The 17,574-nt window shown below is 41.7% G+C and overlaps 1 protein-coding gene across 10 annotated transcripts in view; it reads right to left on the bottom strand.

Moving 5' to 3' along the window:
• The window catches only part of PLEKHG1 (pleckstrin homology and RhoGEF domain containing G1), a 198,749-nt gene that overhangs the window by 40,634 nt on the left and 140,541 nt on the right, over positions 1-17,574 (bottom strand). For 8 of the 10 annotated variants that reach the window (XM_072035907.1, XM_038176592.2, XM_038176593.2 and 5 more), the window contains one exon: positions 10,547-11,085. In XM_072035907.1, coding sequence (XP_071892008.1) covers positions 10,547-11,085 — 539 coding nt within the window. Of the gene's footprint in view, positions 1-10,546; positions 11,086-16,453; positions 16,596-17,574 lie in introns of those variants that run through there. The other 2 variants (XM_038176597.2, XM_072035908.1) reach the window with 2 other exon arrangements.

The raw sequence follows: 17,574 nt of genomic DNA, 5'->3' as shown, positions 1-17,574 counted from the left end.
ATTGCCCGTTACACAAACTGTCCCCAGTTTGTACGGTAAATGACTGTTGCCATTTTTTTTAAGGTGATCTTGATATCCCTGCTAGTTAAATGAGGCATTCCAAAAGAGAAATATTAATTTTAAAACACAAGAAGGGAAACTGCAACAGTCTGTTTTCCAAAGAATGAAAATGCAAACCCAGCATGATGAAGAAAATGTGCACACATCCTAAACATGCATTTATCTTAACCTTAGTAACCACACGATTCCCAGAGATTTATTGATAGATTTTATCAGTAATATATGAACAGCAATGAAGTGGAAGGTTATAGCAGTGGGTGGTTTCCAACTGAAAATGTAAGAAAGTATCTTATTTGCAAAATGGTCTTCTCATGAAACCACAAAAAATTGCAGCTAGCACCACACCTTAATCCATGGGAGTGGTGAGAAGGAAAAACGAGAGTGCTATGCGGTCTGTTAAGCCTTCAGGTTTAAAGGGCATGGGTTACTAGAAGAACACAGTTCACCAATAAGTAATGTTTAATAATGATGATAAAACAAATTAAAAATGCTCAAATATTTTCATGGACCAGAAGGGAAATGGTCATAATAAGTTATTAAAATTCCAGAAACCATGGGCTGGCGGCAGTTTCAGTAGTTTGTTTCAATTTAATATATCACTTCCAAATTTCAGAATTCCCTTACAGAAATCCCACTCATTGTGCAAAAAAAATACATCATCTTATTAAGCACTTAAATATTTACTGAGAACTTAGCAGCATAAGCCCACAACTCCTCTTCCCTGCCTCTCAGCTCTCATCTCTACTCCTCCCAGTTTTGCTGCCTACTCGTGCCAGGCTTTCTTGCCTGGAGCCACCATGCTGCTCTTCAGAGCTCCCCATCCACTGACAGTGAGCAAATGGCAGCCACAAGGCAGAGGTTAACAGGGCCATCTTTTGTAACTTTCGAAATGACAACAGGGCTCTACACATCTCACTGAAGAGTAATATAACCTCATGGTCCAGCCTCAGTCTAGTTAGAGGAACAAAGTTTCATGCTCAGGTTCCCTTGCAGACCACACATGCTCCTAAACTATGCATTCCCTATTTAACCTTTTCTTACCTCCCCCTCCAAAATGAAAAGAATAGAGCTTTCCGGAACAGAAGATTAACGTTCACCCTTTTATTTTATTCATTTGCATTTACAGAATCACAGAATTGTTGAGGTTGGAAGGGACCTCCAGAGATCACCTAGTTCAACCCCCTTGCTCAAGCAGGGTCAGCCAGAGCATATTATGCAGGATGGCATCGGGGCAGGTTTTGAGTATCTCCTGAGAAGACTCTACCACCTCTCCGGGTAGCCTGTTCCAGCGCTCTGTCTCCTGAACTGTAAAGTTCTTCCTCATACAGCAATGAAACCTCCTGTTGTTCAATTTATACCCATTACCCCTTGCCCTGTCACTGGCCACCACTAAGAAGAGTTTGACCCCATGATCGTTACAAGGCCGCCTCAGGTATTTGTAGAGATTGATGAGATCCCCTCTCAATCTTCTCTTCTCTTGGCTAAACAGGCCCAGCTCGCTTAGTCTTTCCTCCTGGGACAGATGCTCCAATCCCTTGATCATCTTTGTAATCATCTTTGTAAGCATTTAGAAAGCATATAGGAGGCTGCAGACAGCAGAGCCCAGTGATGTACCCATTGCTGAAAGACGAGTCCACCAGCAGCTGCAGTCAGGCTTTTCAGCCATTCTTTAGCTTGCTGGCACAGCAGCAGCTATCACTGCTGCTCATCTTCCACCCACAGCATAGAAAAAACTCACAGTGCATTTACTGACACTTCATTTAGAACCGCAGCCTAACTCACTTTTTTGTGCTGTCCAAGCAGAGCTGACCTACAACACAAAGTTACAGCTATATATTTGTACTGCCATGAAGCACACAGCCCATCCATACGCTAAGGCTCTGCAATGGGTCTCTGACTCAAAAAGTTTCTACAGCCTTGGACTAAGATAAAAGCCAGATGTCAAGTTCAGGTGCAGAAAACACAAGACAATACTGACATTTTATCCAGCACCTTTCAAATACTCAGAATAAAGTATTTTTATATATCTTCTGGATAAAGGATATTAATGAATATTACTAGCAGAAATAAGACTGTGCAGTGATAACACAGCTAAGAAAAAACACGCATCTAAATATTTAATCATGATTTTACATATTTTGTATGAGGTTTGTATACAAACGGCTCCCTGTCACAATACGAGCACTTCCCTCTCACCACGTAAGCTAGGTTACTTCTGGGTGTTCACAACACTATATTCTTACTATACAACTAGAAACAAACATTTTTTCCAAAACCCAGAATGCTTCTCACATGCCCAGAAAAACAAGTTCTAGGTTTTGTTTGCATTTGGTTTTGGTATGGTTTCGGTATGGTTTCTTTTCAGGGTGCATACAATCCCACATACATAGCTGGCAAAATATTTTTGTTCAAGATCTTGGAGTTTCAGAAACAACTTCACCTTAGATTATTTAAAACACAAATATGAACAATATTTAGCGTATACTTCCATCATTTTTGGATGCTCTAGGATGTTTAATATGGCTCACACCCAGGAAGCAAGATGTCCACCTGGAAAACTGGACAGTCCTACTGCCTCAGAAAAGAGTAGTCTTGTCTTATTAACCATAAATATTTCTCAAAGGTAGCCAGAACAGGTTTTTTTACACCTGTTCGGTAACATACCTGGTGTTGCTACTAGATACCTCACCTTTCAGCAATCTCCAGTGGAGAAAATGGTCTTGATCTGCAGACAACAAATCCAGAAAAAAAGACAACACATTGGATTCTCCAATAGAGCTGCCTTCAGATTTATTACTGATTTTTAAGTGGAACATTTTCTGCTTCAATTTATATTGATGTAACTCTGGATAAACTAGGCTGACGTAAAGAAGGTCTTTTAGATATGCACTGAGATAGTCAAGCACAATTTAGTTTCAGCTATCATATCTCAATATTACTGGAAAATACTTTCCTTGCTTTTTAGCCATGCTTTCCCTGAGGTCAATCTGAATTTGACACAGCCTTTCCTTCACGGATGAGAAGCAAGCGGTGGGAAAATTCATCAGCTCAAAGGAACACTAACCACAGTTAAAGTTATCACTGCCACTATCACAATATTTGCTTTGCAGGTAATTTAAATTGCTCATCCAGATTTTCTCAAAGCATTAAGGACCGACTCCTAGTCAGAAAGAACAGCATAAGCGATAAAAGTAAACCAATCTGTGTTTATCTACTTTTTAAAGTCATAGCAAGACAAATTTCAAAGAAGGAAGAATCTCACTCTGAACATTCAAATCTGAACTGAATTAAATCTGAACTTTGCATTCTGTATGGGATATGCTCTGCAGCCGGTCCCACCAAGAAGGAGAGCCTGTTTCAAAATCATCATTCTATTAATGAGGAAATTAAAGTAAACTGGTTAAAAATCATGTACCCAACACCTGCGCTCTCTCTTTTGTGCTGGAGATTTAAGACAAATAAATGAAGCATGTCAGCAATCTTGCAAAACAGCAGTGCTTATGCATGCAGCTAAAGTATTGCTCCCCTGCTTTATAACCACTGATGTCATATGCTAACTTCTGGCCTTAATGAACTGGGGGGGGGGGGGGGCGGGCTGGGAACACCATTAATTGTGAGGCCACACATCACTGCTCCCTAAAAAGGATGAAATAAAAACGATGAAAAAATCAGAATGCCATCATTACTGCCTGATGATTACAGCAGTGCCTCAAAATTCAGGTTGCTTATACAAGAGGGACCAGTTCATCCTCTCACACCACAGGTAACCTTCTCAGTAGTCTCAGTAAACTTTCCATTGAAGCACTCTGAAACTTCTCATCTACAAAATGCTCAGAAAGGACAGTGCTAATAAGAACCAGTTCTCTTATTTGGTGGGTGCCAGAATGCTGCAAAACAAAGGTTCTCCTCCAATAACACGTGCAATTTATGTCAGTAATCTGTAGGCACTGTCCTCAGGCATGTAAGTTAGCGGCCTTAATAAAAGAGATTGCAAACATGGAGATTGAGGATAATGTGGGAACAAACTTTTGCAGCTGCATTAGCTGTATCATGATTCCTGCCTGATAAGAGGAATTAAATTTCTTAGAGCCATGCTATGCAACAACCCAGTGCACAACCCAGCAGCTATACTTCTTTTGACACACCACAAGAAGTGACAATGAGCACACTGCAGTCTTAAGTGTTTTGTTTTTTTGTTTGTTTGCCTTTTTTTTTTTTTTTTTTTTTTTTTAACTAATTGCCTGAATTGTAGAAAGAGATATCCTCTAAATGCAGAACAAGGTGGCAGGAAACTTGGAACAATAAAACTCCGATACTGACTTCCTCCCAGCAGAGCCTCCTTGGAGCCTCCTTTGGTGCCACAACACCGTCAGACTTCCAATATTTCCCTTTACAAGGCTTCTCCCCATCCTGCAAGGAGGATATAACTTTGTCAAATTTGCTCACCTTGGATAAAGCTTTCTACATCAGAAGCCTGCCTCCTTGCTGAGTTGTTTTAGGCAATTTCAGGAAGAGCATACCCCCAGGCCTTTTTCGGAAAGAACTGAAAGCACACTTTTCTGCTCATGTTGAAAAATTTTGTTGACCTTTCCCCTCTAAGAAGACAAGCACCCCCAGGCTGACTAGCAGGGACATGCAACATCCCCTGGCATTTCAAGGAGGGGCAGTAGCAGATGGGAGCATAATGGAGACTGTTTCAGAGTATGGCTTTTGCTGCCATTGTGAAAACCTCCCTGAAGTTGAACATAGATGGAGGGGTGGGGTGTGAAACCCCTCAAATTCATGTTTTCCCAATAGGAACTTTTAGCAAAGATCCTTCGTGTGTTTCAGCTCAGGACTCACTAGCTCTTCATCAGCAACTGCCATTCTTGGATGCTAAAAGCCACATCTGGTTCACATCTGCTCCTATGAAGAAAGAACAGGAAAAAGATTGTTCCTGTGTATCAGTGAACCTCTGCAAGTGTTCTGCAACATGGAGAAGCATGCTGTGCAGTTCCAGACCAAAGGAGACACAGTGGAGTCCTACAGAAAGGTGGGAAGGAGAAATTGGGACTGAAGCCTGATGGACACCAGGAGATGGAGACTGAGTATGAGCATAACTTAGAGGGCAGAGAAATTTGAAATGATGGAAATGATGTCAGGAGAAAAGAAAAACCTAGTGAGAAGCTGAGGTATAGACAGAGGGGAACAATGATGGGCCTGGCAAAAAGACTGACAAGCTGTGACAAGCTGTTTGAGAGAGCATCTTCAGATCAGGAAGGGAACTGTGGGGAGAGACCTGGAGGCAGCAGAGACTAAGAACATGGAAAAGAGAAAGATCAAGAAGTGATAAATCACATGAGGAAATGTGACACCACGGACTGATGAGGATGGGATTACACAGAAAAAAAATGATGATAGGTGGTTGTGAAGAAGACTACAGGCAGTAGACTGCAGAGAGCAGGACTTTCTGGGTACAAAGGCTTGACTGAGGAGTCTTAAGTAATAAATATATAAATAAAGGAGTCAGGCAACAAACCGCATGGAGAGGAGACAGAAGACAGACTTCAACTAGAAGGGATGGTTTATAATATGTCACATCTGGAGGGAGAATAGAGAAACTCATTCATAAAAATGAAGTCTCCCTGACTTCAGATGCAGTTCAGTATTCCTGAAGCTCAACTTCCATTTGCATCAGATATTTGTGCAATGCACTGACAAATTATACTTTACTCTAGTTACTGGTCTGTATAGATGACAACAACTTTTTAATGGCATTATTTTACTGCTGAGTTCTTAAATCACATGGCTGAGTTTCACTGTGAGAGTATATTTAACGTAACATGCCAAATACAGACATTTTCTACAGTTATTTTATGCCATGTACAAGGGTAGGGGCTTCTAACTTCTGTGAAACACTAATGCAAAGTACCAAATTTTATTATAAAATCAGGGGAAGCATTTTACACAGGAAAAAAAGATGCTGCTTGAGTAAGTAACTCTAAAGTTCATGAGTATTCTAACTCGATTGCTATTTGAAATAGTCAGGCTGGGTCCTGAAGAGGAGAAAGTCTGCAGGTTTTGCCCTGACCAGTACACCTGTCAGCATGACACAAGCAGGAAGCCAAGGTATCCGATTTCTCATCATAAACTTGCCTGAAACACGCTTCAAGCTGTACTAATTCAAAATTGAAATACCCTTAACAGATCATCTGATAGAACACACCAAACAATGTTCAGTCTATCCTTGCTACAATGCTTGCCTGTGCAAGAATCACAGCAGCATTCCTCAAAACAATAATAATTCAACTGCTCTTCCAGGTCACATACAAAATGGTTGTAGTGCTTAGAAAAGCAGTTGTTTTAAAGCATGTCCTGAGGCACAGGGAGCCAAGTAGTACCCCTACAGCCTCCTCTCACTCATCCTAAACCAATGAAATACTTCAATTTAAAAGCTGGAGAACCTCAGTAGATCTCCAATATCAGTTAAAGATCACATTAGCCATGTCCTTTGAGGTTGATTTCTACCTGTATCTGACAGTTTGGCACTGTTTAGAAAAAAGACCACCTGGATACTCAAAAGCCAGTCAAAATCTGTGCCTTTTTAATTTACTTTAACAACGTTGGGTCAAAGAAAACATCCAAAGGGGTGAAAATCTGTTTTTCCCCATTCACTCCATAGTCTTTTATGGGGAGCATGCTAACACTACATGTTCAAAGGATTACACAGGTTGAAAAGATATTCCCTAAAACACTATTGTAGGCTAACTCTTAATGAATGAGCTTCAATAAGATGAACAGTACCAGGATCCTACATGCAGTTTCACACCATTCATGTTAATGGGTCATTTGTGTATGTCTTATACACGTATGTATGACTAACTCTGGAAACCATTTCCAGGCACATCAAGGACACAAAGGTAATCAAGAGCAGTCAGCATGGATTCACCAAGGAGCTGTCATGTTTGACTACCCTGATAACCTCCCTTGATGAAAGAACTGGGTTGGTAGACAAGGGGAGAGCAGTGGTTATTGTCAGCCTGGATTCCAGGAGGGTTTTCAACACTGTCTCCTGTAAGAGCCTCACAGACAAGCAGTTGACATGAGTAGACAGCGAGGTAGATTGAGAAGCGGCTGAATGGACAGGCCCAGAGGGCGATCAAAAGCAGAAAGTCTAGTTGGAGGCCAGTAACTAGCAGTGTACCCCAGGGCGCAACACTGAGTCCAGCACCTCTCATATGAGGAAAGGCTGAGACTGATCAGCCTGGAGAAGGCTCAGGAGGGATCTCATCAATGCACTAAAATACCTCAAGGGAGGGTGCAAAGGGGACAGAGACGAGCTCTTTTCAGTGGCAGGACAAGAGGCAATGGACACAAACTGGAACACAGGAGGTTCCCTCTGAAGATGAGGAAGCACTTCTGGTCATTGTGCAGGTGACCAAGCATTGACACAGGTTGCCCAGAGAGGTTGTGGAGTCTCCCTCCTTGGAGATCTTCAGAAACTGCCTGGACATTGTTCTGGTCAAGTGGCTCTATGTGGCCCTACCTGAGCAGGGAGTCTGGACCAGATGACCTCCAGAGGTCCCTCCCAAACTCAACTAATCTGTGATTCTGTGTAGCTTTGAGTCGCTCCTTTCACAAGTTAATGTGACTTGCTAGATGGGGCTGAACTCCTCTACTTCTTCATATCTCTTGGCACAACATCACAACTGGATGCATGGATGTATTAAAAAAAATAGAAGTAAAAATACTTGATGGCACATTGCAGGCAAGCATGCCTTTCTCTGCACCAACAAGAAATTTAGAGAGTGGGTTTAGAAACTTCAGTTTTAAAGCCATCTCAGTTGTAGAGCTGGAACACGTTTCAAAGTGCTGGAAACAACAGTGAGAACACGCTACTTTTAAACATATTTCCATTGTCCACAGAGAAGGTAATGTCAGCAAATCCCCATTGCTGGGAGGACAAAAAGCCTGTAGCAACAGCCCTCAGCTGGGGTCAGAGGGCAATTAAAATGGTACCTATTCATTTCTCTCTTTTTGTCCTCATGCCATCCTCAGTCTGACATTATTTCAGTTGCTAGCTCTTTGTACTTGGGTTGCTTTGCTTCTCCAACTATCCAACAAAAAAAGGGGGGGAGAGAAAAACCTCCTTAGTATTTTTAGTCTGCACACATAAGCTGTTGCATTGCAGTCTGCTGCAAAACTCACTAACTCAACTAAATCACTGGAGTGCTCCAGTTCCACTTAATTCCTACTCCCCCCTAGCTTTCCACTTCCTGGGTTTTCCCTTATTTCCTTGTATTGTTTCTCCTCTGATTATTCACTCTCTCCACTTAGCACTGGTTCATTTGCTTGTGCCTTCCTCCAGCAGCTCCCACCTTCATGTTTCCATACATGTCATGGGCAGCACTTGTCCTTCGACCTTCCTCCAGCTCTCCTTTTCCTATTCTTATCCCATTTCCTAACTAGCTGCCAAAACTTGACCCAAGTTTATTTGGAAAATAAGACAGATTGAGCTGCTTCCCTTCATCTTAGTTTGGCTCTGTACCAGTCATCTGGCTGCCAAACTAAATGGCCTCAAGTCACAGACGCCTAGATAATCAAACCCTCAAAGGCTACAGTACTCCTACAGATGTCTGCGGAGGCTTACCACCCTTCTTACAACCACCACCCTTGGATAGGTGAAGCACTGCAGCATTGCTAAGCTAACATGCGGAGAAAGGAATCTTGAGAAACATATACAAAGAGGCTGCTCCGTGACATGCTTCCAGTCACAGCTCTCTCCTCTGACACCATGTAGAGAACACGCGCAGGCTGAGGTAGCTGGCTCCCCACTGCCCTCACCGTTTAGGAAGGTGCTCCTTCCAAGCCCAGGGATTCTGAACACCGACTGAAACAAAGCCCCACTGCCAACCCCTCCACCTCTCAAATAGGCTGCTAGCGCCACACAAAGCTTTCAAGAATCTTTATTAGATGCTGTAGAAAATGCCCTTTGACATTTCACAGGTAAATTCCTCAAGTTCTTTCACAACTTCATTTAATCTACATTTGCTGTAGTGATGCTTCAAGTGTTTCTAGTAAGCTTTTTTTTTTTTGGCCTTTCTACTTCTAAATGGAAAATTTGTTTCAAGATGTTAATGATAATTTTCCAGTTTCTCAAGTTGTATAGTTTACTGCATAGGAAGATGAACGAGGGGTAAAGTTTCCAAAAACATAGAGGTCATGCCTTGTGAACAGTGACTACGCATAGATATTGACTGACTTCTATAGCATATGACAACCTTTAACACTACCAAAATGTAACTTCAAGGTAGAGAAACAGCAACAGCTACAGAAACCAACAAACCTTGCAGAAAAAGATTTCTTTGTGAGAACTTGGGGAGGGGATGATGATCAAAGTATCCATTTGTTACCAAAGCCTTAACCTTTCTTCCTCTTTATTTAAATTTTTCATGATTTGCTGGGCAAGGGGCTGGGATTGAGGGGGATGTCATCTTCAGCTGACTGATACTTTCTTTTGCAAACCAGCTCATATAGCTGTTTAAAGCTATGTATTCTACAAATAGTGCACCAAACATATACCTCCCAAGAAATTCTTCTCTGTGGGTGGTCATAACACACAGGCATGGGTTAAGTACTCGGCCTACAAACAATAGCCGAGAGACTTCATTGTCATCATCAATAACACAAAAGAACATGACTGATGGGCACAGTTGTAAGCACATGGAGTGGCCATAACAATCCACAGAAGGACTCAGCTGTATTTTAGCCCGTACTAGAAAGGGAAAATGAAAGATATTGTTGGACTGGGGATTGGACAAAAGTATCACCGCTACTAATACATGCTACAGTCACCACCCATTCAGAACTGATACTAAAGAAAACATAGTTCCCTCATGCAACAGACAAACAATAGGGTTATCCAGCAAATGCACATGCCATATTCAATAATATAGGCCAAGGACTTGGAGCGAACAGACTGCAGCTGTGACCTGCACAAAAGGGAGACTGACAAGGCAGGAAAGAACTTGCAGAACTAGTATTTGGGGAGTGGGGGTAGGGTGGAAGAATCAAAAAGGGAGACCCTTCAGGAAAAACCTTTAAAGAGCCAAACAGGTTTTCTGCAGTTTGCTTCTTACTATATATTCCAGGGGGGAAAAAAGAGCTTTTTTTTTTTTGGTAAATAAATGTTACTGCAAAGAATTCATCACTCTTTATTCGCTACTCAACTATCTATACTACTAACTATCACTATATCCTATCAACTGTAGGATATTTTTTCTGTTAATGCTTCATGAACAAGAAATAACAGTTCAGATTTATTTAATCAAATAAAAACTAGAAATAAACAAGAACAACGATGTTACACACACACATTTATAAAGACCCTTGTTTGGGTCACCAGCAAATGCCAGTTCCACTTTCAGGTCCATCTGTTCTGCTGTAAAAGCTAAAGATATTAAATACAGCACTATGGAACAGTTAGCACACTCGTCAAGACTCCTACCTCCACAATGCTTTTCAGGTCCTGCACGTACATCCTCTCTGTTTCCAGAATCTCTTGGACAACTCTGTCTACATAGAGGAGCTTCGGACTGGTGGGCTCCGTCACCAGGGACATTGCACAGTTTTTGCTCACTCCCTTTGGTTCTGCTTTCCTCGTCATGCTGAGCTTTTTTTCCAGGCTCTCCTCAGGATCCTCTTGCTCCGCAGGGGTGTTTTTGCATGGCTTGGTGCTGGAAAATCGTCTGGCTGGGACTAGTTCTAGCTTGATGGCACCCGTTTCTTTATCCTGGTTAAACAGGCCCAAGTGGCTGTTGGAAACTAAGGTCATCCTGCTTCCAAAGGAACAGTGGCTGTCCCTGGAGGAAGCAGAAGAGGAAGTGGAGCTAAAGCTGACGGGACGGTCACTGTCTGATAGGTCCATGGTTTTTTTTTCACAGCAGCGGAAAGATCTGCTCTCCTGGTGCAAATCTTCTCCTTTTGTCTTGGAGTCAAGGGCCTCTGTCACAGCTGGTAAAACATCAAGAGGTAAGTGGAAGTCATCTAAAAAATAAACAGAAGGAGTGGTCTTACTGTTGGTGCTCCATGTAACTTAATAGTTGGCAACAGACATTTTTACAGCTTTGCATACAAAATTGAGACAAATCTGTTTTTCCCAAAAGACAACCAGAGCAACATAATTTGGGGATCACATTTTTAGGTGGTGGGGATTCCCCATGGGAAGCTACTAAATAGGCATTGCATGATTCCAGTTCGTGTATATACCTCTGACACATCCTGTCTTGGCCCCATGTGCTATGGTGCTGGACTTAGTGATAGCACATGCACCATTCAGGCTCAGCAGAGGAGAGAAGTAAGACTCAAAGACTTTCCCTAAGGTTAAAAAAACTCTATTGGGAAGAGACCTTGCTACCCGCAAGCTGTGAGTTCACCATGGCTTGGAGGCTTTCGAAAACTCAAGGACTGTGTCATTGATACCAGACAGTACCTTCCATTTTGAACACTGCAAGGCCAACACGGGCAAGCAGAAACTGAAAGCAGTTAGTTATCAATTACCAGCTCTGCAGCTTGTACAAAAACACTAAAACCAGAATGATTTCCCAATGAAAATAACATAGCTTCTGAAAAAAAGAACTCCCACAGGAAACAGTGCTGCCAAATAATTCTGTTTTCTACTGGGAAAATAAGTTTTTCTGAATCTGTACAGCTCAAGCCAGAATATTACCCCTCGTTGAACTGACTCAAAGCTGTTTTTCCTATCAGTGCAATAACAAAGTAAGATGTCTGTCTTCCTGTTGGCACATCAAATCTAGTTTCTTTTTATTGACCATATGCCCTGAAGGACATGGTCCATGATGTAGTGCAGATTTCTCTCTGGACAAGTTGTGTGCCGTGCAGCAACGAGAACCTGTAAAAGCAGCTGCAGATACATTGAATACTTCAAGGTTCTGTTTCAGTAAGAAGTATCTACCCAAAAAACATGTTTCAGACTCAGTAAAAAGCAGTATGTCAGTATTGTGAAAAATAAACTTGTGACAATTTAGAATGAGAAGCAATACTGAAGCCACCTATACAGTGTGAAGCTCAGTCCTTATTTTACACTGGTAACAACCTAATTTTTCAAAAATCATACTGGTGACTAGAACTCCAGAGGGTGGTTTCAGTAAAGAAACCATAAAGTCTTTAAAATAGCAAATTAAGCTCACCTAACCTTTAAGGATCTTCTTAAACTAAAGCAGACTGGTTATGAAATTACAAGGAAAAAACACCCCTACACTGACTGGGGCCAGGGGTGGGGGAGGATTTTATTCAGAAAAGAAAAAAAAAAAACCACACTACTTTTTATTTAAAAATAAAAAATAAAAGAAATCCAAAACAAACAGACAAAAAAAATCCCGAGAAGAACGTTTGCTTTATTTGGCCTATCTTGAATGCATATGATTTGATTTGTGCATGAGTAATTAATACTACCATTTCAGTGACAATATTAGCTTTTTGTTACAGAAAAGTACTGCCCTTAAGGTAACACGTGGAATTAACAGAGAGTAATTTGCTCATTATATGGGTCAGAAATTGGCCCTTAGACTAAAATCTGATCTGGCACCTCTGTCCTCCTGGTTTTATCTCAAGTCTGAAAAACTACAGCCCTTCTTTAAGCCATGTTCTTCCATTTTTGCAACACAGGATCATATTTTCTTCCTTTTCTTAAATTAAGCAAGTAAAGTATAAACTTCAAAATAAAATATAAAGCAAAAATATGGAAAGTGTTTTAAACTGAAGAATGCAGTGAAGTTCTCTTGTTTCAAAATCAGTATGGACAAAGATGTTTGCTTTCCTATTGCTTGTGATAAGAAAGTATGCATTTTTGATAAGAATGTATTTTTGTTATCAGCTTTGGATCATTTTTCAAGTTCAGTTAGAAAGCATAATGTTACTGTGCAGATGTAAACCCCCTTGAAAAATGCACAGGATAAACAAGATAACAGGGATGCCCTTCCGCTAACTTACTTCAAGATATTTTAACTAAAATTACACGACAAAGAAACACCTGATTAGCCACATTTAGGGGGAAAATAAAGGGTTCCTGTTACATTCCATTGCTCCATGCTCTTTTCTTCCCATTTCACTGATATGTTGTCTGCCTTCCAGATAACCTGAAGGCATTAATATATAATATTTGCTTCACAAACACTGTGAGACTCATTAATACAAAAACCCAACAAAACACAGTTCAGGTCAATGAAACAGATCAGAATAAAAGCATTTTTTTTTTTTTCTTTTCCATAAAACGTACTCATAGAAAGAAACATGGGGAGATTCCAACACACCTTAAATAAAGCAACAACACAAACTATTTATTTCCTTGTTTAATGACAGTGCCATTGCTTATTAAAAACTAACAACAAGGATTAGTTGTAGCAGTTAAACTGTGCTTGCTCAAACACCTGCATTCTCCCTGACCCTGGCAAGCCCCAGGTCCCTGCTAGGCACAGCTAATTAATTGCTCACAACACATTTGACTCAAGTTCCTCTGTTTTCAGACAAATTCCTGCATATTTCTATATAAATTACAGCAGGCAAGCTATTTGTTACTTGAAAATCATCTGCTTCGTCCTCAGAGCTTCATCCTAACTACCAGTCTCAAAGTTACTTTTTACTTTAATTTGTCTTTATTCCAGCCGTAAATTGGGTGTTTGGCTTCTCTGTGAACAGACTTTGCTCAAATCCTGCCACGTTGTCCCTAAGAGAGGCGTTTTGCTAGGCAGAGCACATCAGCTCCAAAGAGCGTCAGGCCCTGCTGGAAGCCCACCTCAGGTCACAAAGCTCAACAGAAAGGCACGCCAAGGCTGGCCGGGCATTTTGGCGTGACAGTCTCCAGGAAGCAGACTCCTCTCTCTCCTCAGCTTTCAGGCCCTGTAACAAACACTGTGCACCCTGCTAGTGTCACTCAGAGCTGAGGGACGGGCCCTGGCTCAGCCTAGCCCTGACTTTCCATCTGAGCTACAGGTACCTGTTAAATAGCCACAGCCCTTCCCAACAACACAGCATCTGAACATCTTCCAAGGTTTTGCAAGTTTATCTTCAGAAACGCCTCTGAGGCTAGGCAGAATTACCCCTGTTGTTGAAACCAGTTTCCGAGAGTTGAGATGATTTCTCCAGTCACAACCCGATCAGAAAACGCAGAAACTGAATCCCATTCGTTGCTGCAATCCTATGCCCATCCTTCTCTTTTTCAGGGTTTGGATTTGGCTTTTCAGAGCCCTGGTCCAGTTTTAACGTAAAATAACTTCACTCTTCTGACAACTGCCTGAATTCTGCATATCCTGGCTGCTGAAAACCTCACAGATAAATTAATGCAGGGGGAACAGCCTCCCCCAAAACTGATCTCGCCGTGTCACAGCTGAGACAGCTGCCCTCTACTGCCTGTGCCTTTGAAAACACTGTAGCCTCTTACGAATTTCTCTCTGACACAAACTTGTCATTATGAAAAGCAAATTCACCTCTCAGATAGCCCACAGGACTGATTTATAAGGCTCTACAGCCCCCCTGCACCCACACACACACCCCTTTCCCCCTGATTTCACAGCACCACCAGCAGCCAGCTGCACTGGGCTGCAGACGAGCTGTGCAGTTCCAGCTATCGGCACATCTCCTGCAAAGGACACACTCTGAGCAGGGCTTGTGCTCCCTGACCCACATCTGGCCAGGTCACCACGTTTTTGTTTGTCATTCCTTTGTCTACTGGGCCTTTTCAATGATGAGCCAAACTAATATTGAGAACTTTTGTGAGTTGTGAATAACAGTATTTAACTCAGTCTGGGGAGGAAAAAAAAATCTTAAATTTGCATACTTTAATTAACGAATAACAGTAATGACTTGTTAGTTCAGCGCTGAAAGGAGGATAATTGCACATTTGTCCGGACTCACAAGGCAACATGCTCCCCGAACAAAGTCGTTTCTTGTTAGTGCCTTTGCATGAATCCAGCTAGCCTTCCCCTGGACCTGCAGACCTCCCTGCTCCCCTCCGTCCCCTGCACCCCACTGACAAACAGACAGACACACACACACACACAGTGCATGCTGGCATGACACGATCCCAAAGCTCTCCCAAGCAAGAATCACAACTTGTGCTTACCCTACAGTGGTGCAGGGGCAAGAAACACAGCATTTCACCCCAACAGGCAACTGCAGTAGTAGTTTCGACATTGAAGCCACATGCAAAACAAATCTTTTAGTGTATCTAATGCTTTCAGCATGTGATCATAAACAAATGCCCAGAGAAACGTGCAAACTTCTTCTATCACTTGCTTTTCTTTAACATATACCTCCTGCTTGTAACTACAGTCAGAGTAATGACAAATGATTTGCCATTATCTCTACAGCCCTGGCTACTCTAGGACATGCAAGATAAAGCACTCTAAGTCAATTTTGTATTTAAATACAAAGATCCGCAAGCCCTGTCTAAATATAGGTGTTTATTCCTCCACATTGTTTACTGCATATGACATCTTAAGATACAGTGCATGACTAAGAACTCACAAGTCAATTTATATTCATAATTAGTATTGTTGTTGCCTTTCTCCCGGCATGAAAAAGGGCACCAAAGATGTTATCTGCAAAGTCAACATTACCAGAAATTACAGGCTTCACATCCTCTGGAAGTTCAGCTAAATAAAAGTGATGAGACTACAAGAATCCTTTCCTGTATTTTCTTTGAAATAGCTGCTTATTTCAAAGAAACCATTTATATTGTAGACACAATTAAGCAGGACTGTTTACAGCAATTTCTACATTTAGCATTAAGTTCAAATGCAGCAGTGAAATTTAGAAACATAAATGTTATACAGCTGCCTGACTGAGAAAGATTAAAATACATTCACTACAATGATTCCAACACGATCTTAAGCACACTCCCCATATCCTCTCTGAGTTGAATACTACACAAGTGAAGGTCAGCAGATTACTAGTTACTAACTTCTGAATACGAACATGTCACTTCTAAGACTAATACCCTCTGTGAACAAAGCCACATTAGAGACTTAACAATATTTGCAGGATTAGATCTCTTGAGATTATGAATTCAGTATGAACTGTCACGAACGATACATTGCCAAGTACTTTAACTGAACTTTGAGCAACAGAAATCCCATTTATTAGCAATCTTACAACAAGGAAAAACAAGCCATCAGCTAATGTGTCTCTGTCTGTCAAGCCACCCTCCCCACCATGCAACGCTTAGAGCAGAATAGCCTCTGTCAGAACCAAGCCCGCTAATGCCCGAGAACATTATTGCAAGGGAAAATCCTCTGCGACAGTATCTCACCACTGAGGAATGTCTCTGGCTCCCCGCACAGAGAACGAACAAGTCCTCTCTATTTTTCAAATCCTCACAGAACAACCCACGACCTACCTGTGCAGCGGGGAATAAATGCACGCTCTGCCTTCAGCTGTTCCCAAATTACCTCACCGGGCACTCAGGTAAAATGAGAAGCACTTACTAGTCCGTACAGCTCCTTCGCCAGAAATATTGCATGAGTCAGCTTTTATCTATCAAAACCCTAAACACAAAGGCTTTACAGAAACCTGATTCACAACTTTCTCACTGCCTTTTTCCCAGTGCACCGAGAGCCTTCAGCATCGCTAAGAGCCTTAAATGAAACATTACATCATTCGATTCAGGGACAGGACAATGGGCATCGCTGTGGGTAACTTTGAAACGCACACTTCACTGAGCAACACCCAGTAACTTCCATTTTTCCGGGCACAAAGCTGTAAAAATAGCGAATAGAGCCCATGGTTCCATGGCATTTCTTACGCTTTGACCCCTTGATTCGCCGACAATATTGATAAGCATGCAAAGCAAATAAATAACCTGCTGGCATTGTGAAATTCCTGTATTTATATTAGAAACTCCCATGAACCTGCAACGCTAATTAAAAGGGATCGTTCTGGACCCTATTCTGCCTTTACATAAACAGGAACAGGCTTTTACAGTGTGTTTGCAAAACTTCAGTGTTTTTTAAAGGGACAGAGGAGATACTTTCAGAAGAAAAGGTGAATGCTGAGCCACCAAATGCTTCGTGCTAAATCACTATGAAGCAAAATAAAAGAGAAAGGACTTTTGAAGGGAAGGGGACAATGAGAGGACAAATGGGAGGGAAAAGTTAAACATAGAGAAAAGGAGAAAAATGGGTGGAGAAGGAAGAAAACAAGTGTGTGTAAGGATAAGAAAGGAACAGGGATGCAAGCAAAAAAGATGAGAGACAGAAAGAAGGTTTATCAGAAAACCTTGCTTGGTTGCTTGGTGCCTGCACGTCCTGCGGTCCAAGTCACTCCCCAAATCACTGGGCTTTGTAACCAGGAAAAAAAAACAAAAAAAACAACTGCGTATGATGCCTGTCTGGACATTGATAGCACTAACTTACCCAGAAAAACAAAGAAACTATCGATCCAGAGATGAACTATTCCTGTGCATCTTAAAGCAGGGCTGGGTGCAGTTGTGTGCATGACAGGGGCGAGAGTTTGACAATT

The sequence above is a fragment of the Anas platyrhynchos genome, chromosome 3 (assembly GCF_047663525.1).
Source record: "Anas platyrhynchos isolate ZD024472 breed Pekin duck chromosome 3, IASCAAS_PekinDuck_T2T, whole genome shotgun sequence".
NCBI lineage: Eukaryota > Metazoa > Chordata > Aves > Anseriformes > Anatidae > Anas > Anas platyrhynchos.
The sequence above is the reverse complement of the archived record's forward strand: the minus strand, read 5'-3'. Positions and strand labels throughout refer to the sequence as shown.